General features: G+C 39.5%; 2 protein-coding genes and 1 long non-coding RNA gene across 4 annotated transcripts in view; 1 reads left to right on the forward strand and 2 right to left on the reverse strand.

Moving 5' to 3' along the window:
* Nucleotides 1-4,283: 4,283 nt before the first annotated feature.
* LOC103149106 (uncharacterized) lies at nt 4,284-7,990 on the reverse strand. Of its 2 annotated transcripts, XM_016679678.1 has the most exons (4): nt 7,512-7,990; nt 7,284-7,351; nt 4,915-5,277; nt 4,284-4,844 (listed from the first exon to the last, which is right to left on the reverse strand). In XM_016679678.1, the coding sequence occupies exons 2-4, from the start codon at nt 7,348-7,350 to the stop codon at nt 4,639-4,641; spliced, it is 636 nt and encodes a 211-aa protein (XP_016535164.1). In that variant the 5' UTR covers nt 7,351; nt 7,512-7,990; the 3' UTR covers nt 4,284-4,638. The 2 variants fall into 2 exon arrangements, with proteins under 2 accessions (XP_016535164.1, XP_016535165.1); XM_016679679.1 differs by lacking the exon at nt 7,512-7,990 and having other exon boundaries at nt 7,284-7,505.
* An 89-nt stretch (nt 7,991-8,079) lies between these two features.
* Nucleotides 8,080-8,853, forward strand: LOC107838170 (uncharacterized). Its single transcript, XR_001664223.1, has 2 exons — nt 8,080-8,179; nt 8,337-8,853. It is a non-coding gene; the product is annotated as an uncharacterized LOC107838170 (long non-coding RNA).
* Nucleotides 8,854-10,808: 1,955 nt separating this feature from the next.
* Nucleotides 10,809-15,672, reverse strand: part of psip1b (PC4 and SFRS1 interacting protein 1b) — a 14,998-nt gene continuing 10,134 nt past the window's right edge. Inside the window, exons 11-16 of the mRNA XM_016679641.1 lie at nt 14,868-14,969; nt 14,132-14,220; nt 12,774-14,046; nt 12,574-12,675; nt 11,883-12,090; nt 10,809-11,272 (exon numbers count right to left, since the gene is read on the reverse strand). Of these exons, the coding sequence (XP_016535127.1) occupies nt 11,253-11,272; nt 11,883-12,090; nt 12,574-12,675; nt 12,774-14,046; nt 14,132-14,220; nt 14,868-14,969 (1,794 nt within the window). The 3' untranslated portion in view covers nt 10,809-11,252. The remainder of the gene's footprint in view (nt 11,273-11,882; nt 12,091-12,573; nt 12,676-12,773; nt 14,047-14,131; nt 14,221-14,867; nt 14,970-15,672) is intronic.

Below are 15,672 nucleotides of genomic sequence, written 5' to 3' on the forward strand. Positions count from 1 at the left end.
AGTTTGTCTCTGTGGTGAGGTGGATCAGTGATCCTTCTGAGTCCTGACATCCCTGTGATGGAGGGAGATGACGTCACTCTGAGCTGCAGAGCAAAGAGTCCAGCCCACAACCTCCCAGCTGCTTTCTATAAAGATGGCTCCTTCATTGGTGATGGACCATCAGGTCACATGACCCTCCTCCATGTCTCCAGCTCTGATGAAGGCCTCTATAAGTGCAGCATCAGCGGTCAGGGAGAGTCTCCATCCAGCAGGATCTCTGTGGAAGGTCAGCAGCTTCAGTTTCAGATCAAACATTTTCTCTCCAACATTGATCTGATCAGATTCTCTCTATAGAAAAACCTTCAACTTCTTCACCTCCTGCCTCATCCTTCTTCCTGGTCAGGCTGCTCTGCCACCTGGTGGTCTTCTGTCCGTACTGCATCTCCTTTCTCCTCATGGTGTCTTTATATCGATGCAGAAGATCAGGTATCGCTCTAAACATCACTGGGCTAAAAATTAATCAATCATTGCTTGACTTATTGACATTTTCTCATTGTTTTCTTTTCCTTAACTCACTGACAGGAAGTGACCTACCTGCCTTCGCTGATCAAGGATTGGATGATGATTACATTGATGTCACTACAGAGCATCACTTCTGAAGTCTCATCTCGCTTCACTATCATACGTCTATTAACTTTATTCTGAAATGTTTGATCTAAACCTTCATGACGTCTCCAAAGTAAACCAGAAACAGATTTTTTTTAAATGTAAACAGATTTAGAGTTGACCAGGTGTTCTTTTGTTTTTTCAGTATTTCATGACCTTTCATTGTAATTTGTAATTTAATGTTTTACCTGCTAAATGTCTTCTTCAGTAAGTTGATTGATTGAATTTATTACTGAATGTTTTTGCTTCAATCATTCTTTGTTTCTGTTTCTCAGCCTTGAATTCATCCAGAGAAAATACCAAACATGGCTCTTTGGAACTGTTGCCCCAATTCAACTAACTAATTTTATTATTAATAATTTAATTATCAATGAGAATTATTAACTTCTAAAGCCAAATATTGATGCAAATTTTGATTCTCGTCAAATGTTTCATTTAGTCGTGTTTGATATTAACCATTAAAACAGTTAAACAAGAATCAGTCGAGCAAACAGAGAAATGAGTTTAATTAATTAATGAACTGCTAGAAAATTCACTCTGCTGTTGAACCAAACATAAAATGGACGTCATGAAGTTCATATTTCTGCAGAAAACAATGAATGAATCAAAAAATATTTTATTTTAAAACCAACAAAAAGAAAAAATACATATAATGTCAACATCCAACAGGTCAAATAAAGACACATTAAAGAAATTATGGCTCTTTGTATTAAAAGATAATTCATTAATCCATTAAGGAGAAAAACTGAAGGAACAAACCTTTAAAAATGACTTTGTTTTCTTTAAGACCAGAAACGTAAAACCCAACAGCAACGGAGCGACATCTTCAAACAACAAGCTGAACATTTGACTGTTTTTAATAAAAACCTCTGAACTAAACCCAAACCTGTTGGTGATCCGGTTCTCCAGAACCACAGCAGAGCTACGGGTCACTGCCGCCGGGTCTGAGAGGAAAAACTCAAACAATGAAAGTCAGAGTTTAAATCGAGACGAGCGATTCTTCTTCTGGTTGGGTTTTGATAATATTTCTGATCTGATTAATAACAAAGAAAATGTTTGAGTTAGAGAAAAACCAGCCGAGTTTAAATAAAAACATTAAAAATCTGAGGAAGTTTTGAAAAGACAAGTGAAATGCAAAGTTTAATTAGATAATTAATCTTCCTGTAAAAAAGTCTCTTTAGCTGTTCATGAAAAACTATTATAGTCAACAAAAGGCAAGCAGAAGAAAAGCATCAGTGATGTTCTCAATCCCAACACTTCTACTGTGTCTCATTGTTTTTGGCACTTTGTTTAAATACTTTAAACATTATTTTGCCCCATCAGATGTTTGTTTCTGTAATACTCCATTTAGCCACCAGAGGCCCTGAAATAAAACCACATCCACTGATAAATGAGCAAACTAAGTATTTGGTCAACAAGGTGGATTCTGGAAACTGATGTCTCATTTTCCAAATAAAATTAATCAAACTAAAAAAAGTTTTTAAAAAAATAAATAAAGAAAAAAGAAAAAAACTGTACAGAATATGATTATGCTCTTTCTGTAGGTCATATAATGACACTTCTATGTCTTTTGGTTTCAGATTTATTGTTAAAACAGATTTAAATAAACATGCAAAGAGGATTTAATATCATATGACAGAGACTGTGAACTTCTCAGAGCAGATTGATTTCCTCATGTGTTTGTTATTGTAATACTCCTTTCTGCCACAAGGGGCGCAAGTGATGGAAATGCAAAAGTTTTATTGAAATAATTTAATCGGTGTCATTGTGCCCACATGTGATTAAAGAGTAAAAAAATGGATGAGATTATTGGGAAGTACATTTTTGTTAAAAAATACTAATTTAAAAATGTGATTTCCTAGTAAATTCAACAATCTGTCTTATTGTGAAAGTAAAAGGTCAAAGTTCACATAATTGCTTCTAATGGCAGACACACCAAATCGGATTTCTTTAGTTGTTGTCAATGAATTATTAAAAAAGTTTTCTTTTATAAATGAGTAAAACATTTTCAAAATTCAGAAAAAGTCATTTTGTTCCTATTTACAGCTTTTTCACTTGCCTTTTATTAAAAATATGTTTTACATTCATAAGAACCTTCCTCACTTTTTATTTCAGAAAACTTAATGTAAGAAAACTAAATGGTCCATTTCAGAAAATAGGTGGAGAAATAATAAAAATAAACACCTGCCCTTCAGGGTTCCATAAGAATGAAAAACTGTTTTTAATTCATCTTATTTTAACTGAGAAATAAAATTTTGTTAGTTTAGTTTTACAGTAACAGTATCGGTACAGTTTGTTTAATAATCATTAAATCTGATTATTAAACAACAAATACAGTGGAAAATTATCAATGCAGCAATGTTAAAATTTAATGTTTACTTTAAAAAGGAAATATGAAATTGTTTTACTTTTAATTAATTCATTTTGGACCAAAGGGAAAGAAAATCAGAGGCAAATATCAGAGGACCAAACAGAAAGCCCTGTGGAACACCGCCATGATGAATGGGACGATTACATCACACTGGAGCTTCATGCTACGTTGGAGGCTAAGCTAACTGCAGAACCAGGCTTCAGTTTCAGACAAAGTATTAATGTGTTCAGATCCTAACAGTAACCAAAGGAAATTGTCATTTAGATACCAGAAATATAAATAAACACATAAAATAAATATGTTTTATCTTTAATAAGCAGGTTTCCAGCTGAGCTACCCGTCATTAAGATGCTTCAGCATCATGAGGAGGAAATCACGTTTTTATCCCTGAGACCTGATCACCAACTCAGACATTTCACCAAACCCCAAAGCAGGTGAACCAGTGAGCACAGAGATCATCCAGGATCTGATGGGTCAGTTTGTTTAGCCCTCATTCACATCGACACCAGAGACGGAACACAAACCGCCCTCTGTAAACAGCAGCATGTCAGCTGGCAGGCTGGAGGCTTCGTTTACAGACAGGAACAGATCAAAAACAAACACCAACCAGCATGAAACCTACGTACTTTAACAGAAACTCTCAAAACACCGTCTGCATTCACCCGTTCAGTGCATTTGGACCACTTAAAGGAAACTCTTACACCTGTTTAAAAAACTCTTAAAGCTAAATCACAGGTCATCACTTCTCTAACAATGAAAACAATAATTCATCTAGTTTTCTCTTTTTTTCATCACTTCAGCCTCCAACAACTAGCAGACCTGGCAGTAAAAGTGTTTCTGATTTCTCCTCATCTAAAAAACTTTTATCAAGATGCAGCTAGTAAAGCCACAATACTCCCAGAATGCAAAGCGGTGCGACGCCTGCGCCCGTCCCCAATCCAAAGTAATAGAAGCACCTTGATGAAAGACGACGACAGAATCATTAAAAACCGTTTACCCTTCAACATAAAACGCTTCTCTGAACCAAATGTAGTAAAAAAATCAAGGAAAACAGACGAAGAACTCCAGAGAGCATCTTTACCAAAACCCAGACTGAACTGGAAAAACACAAAATGTTAACAAGTATTTTTAGTGGTTTGTAGAGCAAATATCCTAATAGAGCTGAAATAAGACAAAACGAACTCAGGGAAGTTTCAGCAGCTTGTTTTAGGTCAGTCATTCCTTAATGTTAATAAAGAAAAAACTAGTTCACTTATAAGTGAAATAATCTGCCAGTGGAATCAGTAGATTTTTAAAATCAGTAGATTTTTAAAATCAATGCTAAGAAACTATTGACTTAAAACGAGACTCTATATCAGTGATTCTCAAACCTTCTCAGGCTGAGGCTGACTTCACGTCTTTAACAAACAGACCAGATCATGTGAACTTAACCCCCAACAGCGTCTTAACATCGATAACCTGGAATTAAAGTATCAGTTTTATGCTCTTCATATAAAGTCGCTCATTTAGCTTCAGGTGGAGAAACTGGACTAAAAATACTTGGTAATATTTTGTGTTTTTGCGTCGCAGAGCGTTCCTCTCCACAGCCAACAGGAAGTTGTCAGAAGCATTTCCTCCTCGGGTCACTTGAAGGCGGGTCTGTAGCTCGTCAACAGAAAGGATCTGAATAACTTGCATGTGAGCAGCGCCAGCAGAGGAACCGTCACGGCGACGACCGGCAGCAGGAAGGCCAGGTACTGCTGGACGAACGCATCATCTTCATCACCACCGTCCTCTTCCTGGTTCCTCCTGCTGTTGAGCCAGGCGTCGTCGTCGTCATGGAGTTGATCTGCAGACCAGAGTCAGCAGTGAAAATAAAACCGGAAGCGTCAGACCTGAGGGCTTCGGCCCGGACTCACTTTCTGGACCGACTCTCAGCTTGATGATCATGTTGGGCTCAGCCATCAGAACCGATCTCTTCTGGCGCCTCCCCACCGCCTGCACCACCCGGCACTCGTACACGCCGCTGTCGCCCGCCGAGGCGTTCCTCAGAACCAGAGACACCTCGCCCTCCTTCATGTCCCGGTCCAGCAGGACGGCTCGCTCCCGGAAGGCCCGGTCCTGGAAGTCCGGGTAGAAGTGCTGGTCCTGGTACAGAATGATGTAGGACATCTTCTGGTCGGTTCGGCTCCACTCCAGGTATTTGATGGGGTCCTCCATGTTGGGAGCGCGGCACGGCAGGGTGACGGCCCGGCCTTCAACCACCCGGATGTGGATCTCAACTACAGAAGACAGAAACAATGCATGCTGGGTAAAATACAGACCAATCAATTGATCACATAATGGATTAAAGCAAACTCAATCATTTCCATTTTCATGATTTACTGTTTTTATCTGGTTGATTAAATTCTTAAATTTGGTATTTTGGTCTCAAACTAGATTATTTTTATAAGCACAATTTTGTTTTTAGAGATTTCATAATTCATTCATTTATTTTGGGTATTTAAAATGTCTTTCTGTTAAATGTTCATTAGATTTTAAAGTTTATCCATCTTTGAGAATTAATATGTTGTTAAAATTGTTTTACTGTAAATGGTCTCTAAACAACATTATCGCTTATAGAAATCAGTCCCAAATACAACTTGTATTTTCTAAATAGTTATAGGAACTTTTTTAAATATTTTACTGAGAGAAAAATTCAGAACTGGAAAACTTGAGTCTACTTTTAAAGGGGCAGTTTTATGTGTTTTCCAGCAACATTATGTTAACATTAACACTATGTTAACATCAGTTATTATGAAAATGCTGCATATATGAAATATGACTTTGTAATTTAACATGTTGAAATTGGGCCACTGTCTCTTTAAAAACTCCTGCTCTTTCTGTTACCCCTTCAACCAGAGAAGGAGCTGCTATGATGCGCTCAGCAGATACTCGGCTCCACCAGGTGTTTGCTAATTGCTGCTGGCTAGTCTGAAGGAGCTCAGTGGGGAAGGGGAGGGCAGCTCTGTGAGGCTGAAGCTCAGAAGTCCAAGAGGAGGAGCTGCAGAGTATTGACTGAGAGGGGAGTGAACAAAAATGTACGCCACACTTTTCAGTTTAAAATGCGTAAACTGTTTTGTAAACAACCATGTGAGGTTTTAGCTGCAGATTTCTAGACATTTTTTTCCTGAAACATCGTTGAAGTTAATCCTTGATGCAGCTGGAAGCGAGAGCGACTCAGGAAGCTGATCTGTGGAGGAATCGGCCTCCAGAAACACGGAGCAGTGCTGGATTTCTAAGAAACGCTGGATGGAAACAAGCAGCATGCAGGCGAGAGACGTTCCTGGAAAAACAATTAAATCTGTCCAACAGGAAGGTTCACCAACACGCTCAAGCAGAAAAGGGAAGAGGAAGAGAGGAGCTTCAACGCTCCAGTTCAGGTTCAGACTGATGGAAATGTTTTTATCTTTCAGATAAATGTCAGAGAATATTGTAGGTTTAATATCAGAAGATTTAAGCTTTAATCATTAAAAATTTATATTTTTCCTGCAATTGTATTTTTTTTTCTTGAAAATATGTGAAATTAATCTAGCAACCTTCTCCTTTGAGGCTGCATTATTATTTTCTTTGATATCCAAAAGGCCTGATTCTCAAAATCTCACAGCTGTTCACTTTGATAATCAGTTTATTCATAAACATGAACTAATTTGTCCCTGCAAAGATGCACAACGTTCCACAGTAAAACAATAAAAACTCTCCTGTTCTGCTTAATAGACTTGATTGATAATCTAAGTAATAAAAAAGTAATCTTTTCAAAGCGACTTTTTAATATAATGTCAAATTTGAACTTAAATTTTATTACATTACAACCAACACATGATACTGCGGTTATTTGAAAAAAAATATTTTTGATATAAAACTCATAACTAACTGAGAGAAACTCACATTTGCTGAAATTTACATTTAAAAAAATATATAAATGTAAAACTTTCTTGGAAAAACTGCATTATTATGTATGCAATAAAGAATAGAATAAAAACTTTTAGATACTTGATTATCAAAAATAATTATTTTTAAAAATATTCCATGTTGGATTATAAACGTGGATAGAATGTAAGGCAGTGAAGAAAAATGACAATCATAAAAGTTTATCTTATTTTACAGACACTGCAGCAGCTGCGTCTCCAGTGTATTTACACGCGCTGACCACTAGGGGCAGCAGTGTCGTTCTCCTGTGATTAAACGTTTATTTTCTGACTCAAACTTCGCGTTATTTACGGAGAATAAGAAAGAGTTGGAGACTCACAGACTAAAGCTCCGGCCAGATGGGATCCTGTCCAAACCAGGAGGAGGAAAAGCGCCAGGCGAGCCATTCTGACAAAACACACACGCGTCAGACAGGTCACACACACGTCAGACAGGTCACACACACGTCAGACAGGTGGCTTCTCGCTCCTGAACGCAACATCAGCTCAGATCTAAAGAAAGTGAAGCTATAAAGTTATAAACAATCATTGTTTTCAGTCAAATTTACCTTTCTGCAACTATTTGTCTCCGCCTGACGAAACCAGCCGGACAAGGTGGAGAGTGCACCTGCCGAGGGGGCGGAGCTTCTGCTGCGTTCACTGTCCGCTCAAAACTCTGAAATTACACCGTCTTTCTTTGGAAATCTGAAAAAGCTTTTATAAAAAGTATTTCACCTCCACAATAACTGAGATAACAGAGATAAAGTCAGTAATGAATAACAGGCTTTTATCATTTTTCACAATTTAACTCTTTAAATAGAAGAAAATACAGTTACTCCCTAATAAACATATGCACTTCAATTTAATGAGTCACCAGACTAGAAATAATCTTTATTTGTTCGCTAAATGGTAAAAAACCTCAATATAATCGATTTCTCTACATTCCTCTCCATTGGGCTCCTGAAGGAGGAACTTTAAAGAAGGGTTTGGTTTCTCCCTGGTTCAGTGAAGGCAACATGGTGTGTGTGTGTGTGTGTGTGTGTGTGTGTGCGTGTGTGTGTGTGTGTGTGTGTGTGTGTGTGTGTACGAGCTGCGGTGAAATAAACTTGCTATTGCCGAAACAGCCCAGCCGTTCTCAGAACTTGCCAGAAGCCGCTCCCACAGGTGAAGGCTGACTTGTTTACCTGAGCGATGACGTCAGCACTGCCAACTGTGATTTTATCTCAGGTGAAAACAGGTAAGCTAAATATTACCTTCATAACATCATCAATCTAAAAGGTAAATTCCTATTTACGTTTATTTAAATAGGACTTTAAATAAACTTAAATTGATATTTAAATTGGAATTTAAATAAACTTAAAATTTATTTAAGTTCTACTCTGTTCCGTTAATAGAACGGAGTAGAGTTGTTGTTCCCATAAGTGACCTGCAGATGGCGCTGTAGAGCTGCTGCACCCGGTGAATCAACTTGATTTTTCTTCCTCCAGCTGCGTCTCAACTTCAGTTCGGTTGGACTAAATATGAAATATATTTATTCATTTGTGAGGTTTGACAGTTTTTAGTAAAATATAGACAGAACTGAGAGCAGTAAAAAGGCCTTTAAAATTAAAAACAAGAAAAGGGTGGAAAAAAAGTCTTTATAAAGAAAATACCACAATGGACTTTATTTATCATTTTCTTGAAGCTCTTCATCCAGCAGGTTTTACTCTGTTTATTCACGTAGTTCTAGGTATGTGTGCAGATAAGCAGCTAAATAAAAATAAAAGGAAGAAAATTTGATTTATGCGCCTCTGGTTCCCTCTACTGTGGTTTTTGTTACTCCTATTGTCTTTTATTTTATTCTTGTGGTGCTGAACATGAAACAAACCAAACAGTATGTGAAAAATCTCTTATTTTGCCATCTTAAGAGACTCCATCATAGACAAGTAAAACAAAGCAAAGAAATGAGAATTTGAATATTTAAATGAAAACGATGAGACGAGCTGAACCACAGCAGAGGACACCCAGCTGGCAGGAAGCTGCTTCTGCTGCTCATTGGTCAAACATTTAACCTTTCTCTCTGATTCCAGCAGGTTTTCACTGCTACATGAAGCCACTGACTGGAGATGATCACTGTGGTCGTCTGCTTGGTGTTTCAGTTTTCACGTCAGGTTAACCGGAGCTTCTTTTACTTGATTAGATTTTGCTGTGTGTTGGTGTTCTCTACCTGTTTATTTCCCCTCTGCTTCCTGGAGGAAAGAAAACTGACCGAGCTATTCTGAAATGTTTTACTGAATCTTTCTCATTCAGTAATTTCAGACGGTTTTGGTTTCCGTCTGAAACCAAAACCACAAGTTTACCTGGTGAGATCAGCAGCCGCCACACCCACCTGCCTTTGACCCGGAAAGCCACCGTCTTTATGTCCGGCTTGGTCTTAACGCAGGAAAACTCAATGTGGACCTGGTCTTGGCGAGTGATTCCTCCAGAGGAGAGGTTCTGGGTCATGATGGCGTTCTTGTAGACGGTTTGGCTGTTGTTGGTCTGCAAACAGAAACATTAACTCCGTAGCAAAAGGTGACCTGTGAAAGTCGCCTCCACATCAAGATCCGGAAGCAGAGCGGGATCCCACCGTGACCTCAGTCCCACAGAGGTCAATGCTGTTGAAGCTGAAGGTCACCATGTGGGTCTGCTGGTCCATCTGACCTCTGCAGGTCGGCTCTTTGAGCTGCAGGACAGAGTAGTCGATGCCTTTGTCCTCCAGGAGACACCCGACCAGAGAGAGAGAAGCAGAGCTCTGCCTGCAGACCGAGGGTCACCTGGAGGTCACAGAAGTTACACAGTAACACCGAAAAACAGTTGAACAACTCAAAAACCACTCGGTCCTTTTACTCTCGCTCAGCTCTACTCTACACACGCACACCTATTGTTGCCATGGCAACCGACTGACAACAACTCCACTGCCTGAAAAGAGCGGAAATCACGTTCGAGTGACTCAGGAATCAATGACAAAAATTAAAAAAAAAAAAAAAAACCATACAAACAATCCCCACACTGAAGAACAGAACATTCAGTCCATAGTTTTATGTTTTCATTTTCCCTCGAGGTGAGCGCCGGCTGACCGGAGTGACCGCAAACCGATGATCTACGAAACACCACCACGGGTAAACGGAGGTTGTTTTGCATCCTGTAAGTTTTTATTTCAGGTGAAATATCATAAATGAACATGAACTAAATCAAGTTGAAGCTGAGGAGACAACTCCAAGAGCTGAACTATGAACATGAATCAGTTCATTTTTACCCCAATGAACTGAACTTGGAACGACAGACTGGTACAACTGACAGGGTGTGAAAACATTTTCAATTTTAAATACAAGTTTCTTTTGATTGGGTTTAATGTTAATGTTTGAAGAGGTCCAGCTAAAGTCCAGACTTGATTTTATCTGAAAAGATCAGAGCGATTATTGGAGGGTTTAATAATAGTTACAGCATCTTTGTGCTGTATTTCTATTGTTTCATCATTTCTGATTATACAAACCCTTTCTTAAATAAAACTTTAAATCTGCCAGTAGTATTAATAACTTTTTAACTTTAGATTAATATTGTGATGAAAGCAGGAAGCAGTTTCAGAAAAACCGTCTTAAAATCAACACTTTGTTTAAAGAGGACATGTTTTATAAAAAAGAGGCACCGACTGTCTGATTAGGATTTTAATTCAATCAAGTTTGTGGAAAAACATCAGAAAAATACAGATTTACAAGACAGCAGCAGCAGCAATCTGTAACAGACAGGTTACTGAAAACTAAAACACACGCAAGTAAAAACATCTGAAGAAGCAGCAACTTCAAAATAAAATAAAAACAAAGTCCAGATTTTTACAAAAACAACACAGACTTATCTCTGCAGCACCGTTCTGTAAGTTTCCCAACATTCTGCCCGGGTTTAATGCCTTATGTTTCATTCACACACGTTTAAATAAAATAAAATCAAAGAACTACGTTTCCCATCAGCCCCTTCTCTGAGGGCAAGACGGGCCAAATGCACCAGAGGAGTTCAAGTATGAGATTAGGAACTTTACACAGGAAGTACAAATTAGCACAAGTAACTCAGTGTTTTAGTTAAAGTTAAAGACTCTAAAAGTTTAAATCAGTATTAATGCTGCTGACTGAAATTAAAGATTAAATTAAAACGAAGTGGGAGACGTGCCACATGTTGGAGGCCTTACAGTTTCCACTGGGACATAAAACACAGCAGGTGAACGTCCAGCTCAAGGTAACTAAACCAGCTGCTGTGTGACGGGATCAGAGCGGGTCCGGTCCGGTCCGGTCCGGGTCTCAGGAGGAATCAACTGAAGCTGAAAACAAGAAGCAGCAAAATGTATCTATTTTTATTAGCTTGATTTCTGTTTTACAATCAATAACTGATACATGATTATATAAAAATGCTCCAAATCTCTCATTCAAAAAGAAAAAAATTAAATATTTGACAAATTTCATCTGAATAAAACGTGATCATAAACAATTAGATTAATCATAAAAGTAGTAAATATAGTAAGGTTTATTGCATTCACTTCTATTAACAGCAGCTACACAATCTGAATAATCATTACCTGGATTAATCAATCAATATTAATCAATATGATTTACACCAATTATAAAACAAGCAACAAACATTAGATTTTATCAGTCAGTGACAGAAGGCCGACTTTGTAACTGTGTTTATGTGACACTGAAGGTTCAGCTCTGAGTCCATCACAGCACTGAGATTTCAAAGAACGTTTTTATTTATAAAAGAGTGATTATAAACAAAAGATCAGAAATGATCAATTAAAACACGAGGAAATAAAAAATGCTATGACTTAAAGAAACACAATCTGACCTAAAATATTCAGAAGGATCTCGTTTTGAAGTTCAGATTCTTCTAGTATTTATGATTTAAACATCATGAACATTTCGTTTCATTACCTTTTGCTTCCAGCTTCTCCTCCTCTCCTTCACTCGCCTCCTCCTTCTCCCTCACCAGCTGCGTCTCCTCCTTCTCCTGCAGCAACGAGCGCAGGAAGGCGGCGCTCACCACCTCCTCGCCGTCGCCCGCCAGGAAGGCGTTCTTGAAGCGGTTGTAGAGCATGGAGGCCTTGTCCATGATGGCCTGGTTGGCCCGGTAGTACCGCATCTACACATCCACCGGACCACAGCAGTCAGAGGGACAAACACCAAAAAACAACCAAGAATAATGATAAAATGAGAAGGTCTTCATAACTAGGAGTTTTAATTCACAAACTAAAGTTGTCCAAAAAAAAAAAAAGTGTTTTTGCCAGTTTTTATTAATCTTTCAATACTAAGGAGATGTTGTTTCTAGAACTGGTAAACTTTTAGCTTTTGCTGTGATAAATGGGATCTGATCTAATCTTTTCCCAGCCGTTTGGTTTGGTCTTTTTTGAACCAAACAAATTAAATCCCAACTAAACCAAATCTGTCTAAACCATTAAAACCAGAGTTTCTGCCATTTTTGCAACATTAAGACCCTTTAAAGACAATATCTATACCAATCAAATAATATCGCTTTGCTTATTAGCACAATTGCCCAGTGGTGTAACCTAGTAAACCTCATAATATTTCTGTTGTTTTTCCGGCGGTCATGTGTCTCCATGGTTACCTTCCTGAGTGTGGCGATGAGCTCGCTGTGCCTCTGGACGTGTTCAGACGTCACATACAGCATGCTGAGCTGGTCCAGCGCCGACAGACACTTCCTGATGTCCTGGAGACAGAAACACCACGCTGCTGTCACTTTGGTGGGAGTTTTACAACAGTCTCTGTTTTTATGCGACTTGTTTTTGTCTGGTAAAATTGTCTTACGGGTTTATCCGTCTTCAGAGAGATGCGGAGGTCTCCGTTGATCCGGTGCAGAGTCGAGTCCGTCAGCGTTGAACTGGAGTTCTTCTTCTGCTGTCCCTGATCCGTCCCAGTCGGACTCTCTCTTTCAGGGCCCTCCTTCTCAGCGTCTTTGGCAGCAGATTCAATCCGTAAACTTTCAGCTGCAGCCAGCGCTCGGTCGGCTCCACTCTTCTTCTCTTCCTTGTTCTTCTTCTGCTGTTTACTCTCCTCCAGTCGACGTGATCTCGTTCTCTCTTTTTTCTTTTCCTGAGATTCACCATCACGTTTCTTCCTCTGTTCCCGCGTTAATCTCATCCCCTCTGTTTCCTTCGTGCCTTCCAGGTTCTTCTGCTCTTGTTTTCTTGCAGTCTTGTCTTCGGCATCGTTCTTCTTCTCTTCCCGTTTTTTTACAGTCTTGTCTTCAGCATCGTTCTTCTTCTTCTCTTCCTGTTTTCTTGTCAATTTGTCTTCAGCATCGTTCTTCTTCTCTTCCTGTTTTTTTGTAGTCTTGTCTTCAGCATCGTTCTTCTTCTGCTCTTCCTGTTTTGCTTTTTTCTCCTCTGTCTCTGACTTTTTAGCATCAGACTTCTCGGCTTCCTTCTCTTTTTTTTCTTCTTTTTCCATCTCTGAAGCCTTTTTCACCTCCTCCTTTCTCCCCCCATCCTCCTCTTTCTTCTTCTTCACCTCCTCCTCTCCAGCTCCTTTGGTCAGTCCTCCCATCATGGTTTTCACGTGGATCTTCGTTCCCTGATTGGCTTTAACGATCTTTCCGATTATCTTCCTCTCGTCTTTCTGTTGCTTCGTCTCGTCTTCCTCTTTGCTCTTGGTCTGCTCTTTCGTCTCGTCCTTTTCTACCTTCTGTCCATCTTTCTTCACCTCCACAGCCGACCCTCTAGTAGACATCTCTTCCTCCTTCCCACCAGTCTTGTCCTCTGTGGTTTTCCTCATTTCTCTCTCTGTCTTGTCTGCACTTTGCCTTGAATCCTTCTCCACTCGTTTTCTTGTCTTCTTCCTCTCAGCTGTGGACTTCCTGGTGGCCATCTTGTCTCTTCTGGTGCCTTCATTTGTCTTCTCTTCCTTCTGTCCGTCCGTCTTCATGTCTGAACTCGTCCTTTGGTTGGACGGTCTCTCTCCTTTCGTCTCAGTCGTTGACTTTCTGGTGGACATTTTCCCACCTCTGTCTGTCTTCTCTCCTTTCCGTCTCTTGTCTCCACCTTTGGTTGGCGTCTTCCTGTCGGCAGACTTTCCTCCGTCCCTGTTGGAAACACAAACCCAGCAGAGAGGAGTTAGGCTTTCACCGGACCGGTTCGGATGGACGAAGAGCGACTCGTCTTCCTTACTGGCAGCTCTTCGTCATCTCCTTCGTCTTCAGCAGGTCTCTCAGCGACTCGATCAAACTCTCCCTCCGCGCCGCCAGCTGCTCCTGCCTCTGGAGTTTCAAAGGTTTAGAAATTAGAAAGGTTTTATTTTTACAGAGGTGTCCAAAGCGTGGCCCGGGGGCCATTTGTGGCCCTTGGATTAACTTTGTGTGGCCCCTATCTGAAATTCATTAATGGCTCTTTAGTTAGCCGTTATTATTTTTATTATTATATTTTTATTTTGTAATAACTTGTGCCACAAACATCCAGCATCGTTTTTTCCCTCAGAAACAGACGGACACACGTCTGGCTAAACGCAGAGAAACTTGTAAAGGAAAATTCTTGCTTCTGTTGCTGGGAATAAACAAAAACCATTTTAGAGGCTTAAAAAAATTAAAAATTAAGTCCAGAAACTTAAATAACTGTAAACATTAAAGCCAATGTAAAATCCTACAGTTTTATTTATTGTTGTGCAGGTAATGGAGAAATATTTGTGTTTTTAACTGGAGGATAAACAGAAAACATTTTGAATATTTTCAGTTTGGTGATTTTTGTTACGTGTTGAGCTGAACGGCTCTGAATCAACCCGGTAAAGTCAGTGGAAGGAAGACATTTATGTTTATGTTCACTTTAATTTCTCTGTTTTCCACCTCATCGTTCTTTGTTTCTGGAGTTTGTGTAAATTTTGGGTTTAATTTCATGATTTCTGCAGTTTTACCTCGTCTTCCTTCTCCTCTGCCGTCTCCTCCCCTCCATCCTTCCTCTTCTTCACCTCCTCCTCTTCCTCTCGTCTTGCAGACTGCAGTCCTCTCTTTTCTTCCTCCTCTCCCATGCCCTCATGTTTTCTTTTCTTCTGTACCTTCTTCTCTTTCTCCTCTCTCCTCCTCTCCTCCCTCACATCTTTCTCTCCATCTTTTGTCGTCTTCTTCTTCATTTCTCTCATTTTCTCTAAGTTTGTTTCTGGTTTATCTTCCTCTTCTTTCTTTCCTTTCCTTCTCTTTTTGGTTTTCTTGTCGTCCTTCTGTTCCTTACTCTCAGCTCTCCTGGTCTTCACTCGTTCCTCTTCCTCCTTTTTTCTCTCTTTCTCGTCTCTCCTGACCTTCGTTCCTTCTCCTCTTTCTTCTGTTTTCTCTTCGGGTTTCTCAGTTTTTCTGGTTTTGTTCTCCATTTTCTCCTCTTCTCTCTTGCTTTTCTTGGTCATTGTTCTCTCCATTTCTTCCTCGCTCTTCGTCTTCATTCCTTCAGTTTTCTCTTTGTCTTTTTGAACTTTTTTAGTTTTTATTCCCTCTGTTTTGTCCTCGTCTTTCTCTCCTCTCTTTGTCTCCTCAGATGAATCCCTCTCTCTCTCCGTCCTCCTGACCTTCGTTTCTTCTCTCTTGTCTTCGTGTTTCTCGTTTATCTCCTCTGCTCCCTCCTTGTGGGTTTCATTCGTTTTCTCAGATGTTTTCCTTTCTTCTCTCTCCTCTTCATCAGCCTTCCTCTTATTACCTCCCTCAGATTTTTCTTCTCTTCTCATCTTTATT

The sequence above is a fragment of the Poecilia formosa genome, unplaced genomic scaffold (assembly GCF_000485575.1).
Source record: "Poecilia formosa unplaced genomic scaffold, Poecilia_formosa-5.1.2 Scaffold217, whole genome shotgun sequence".
Taxonomy (NCBI): domain Eukaryota; kingdom Metazoa; phylum Chordata; class Actinopteri; order Cyprinodontiformes; family Poeciliidae; genus Poecilia; species Poecilia formosa.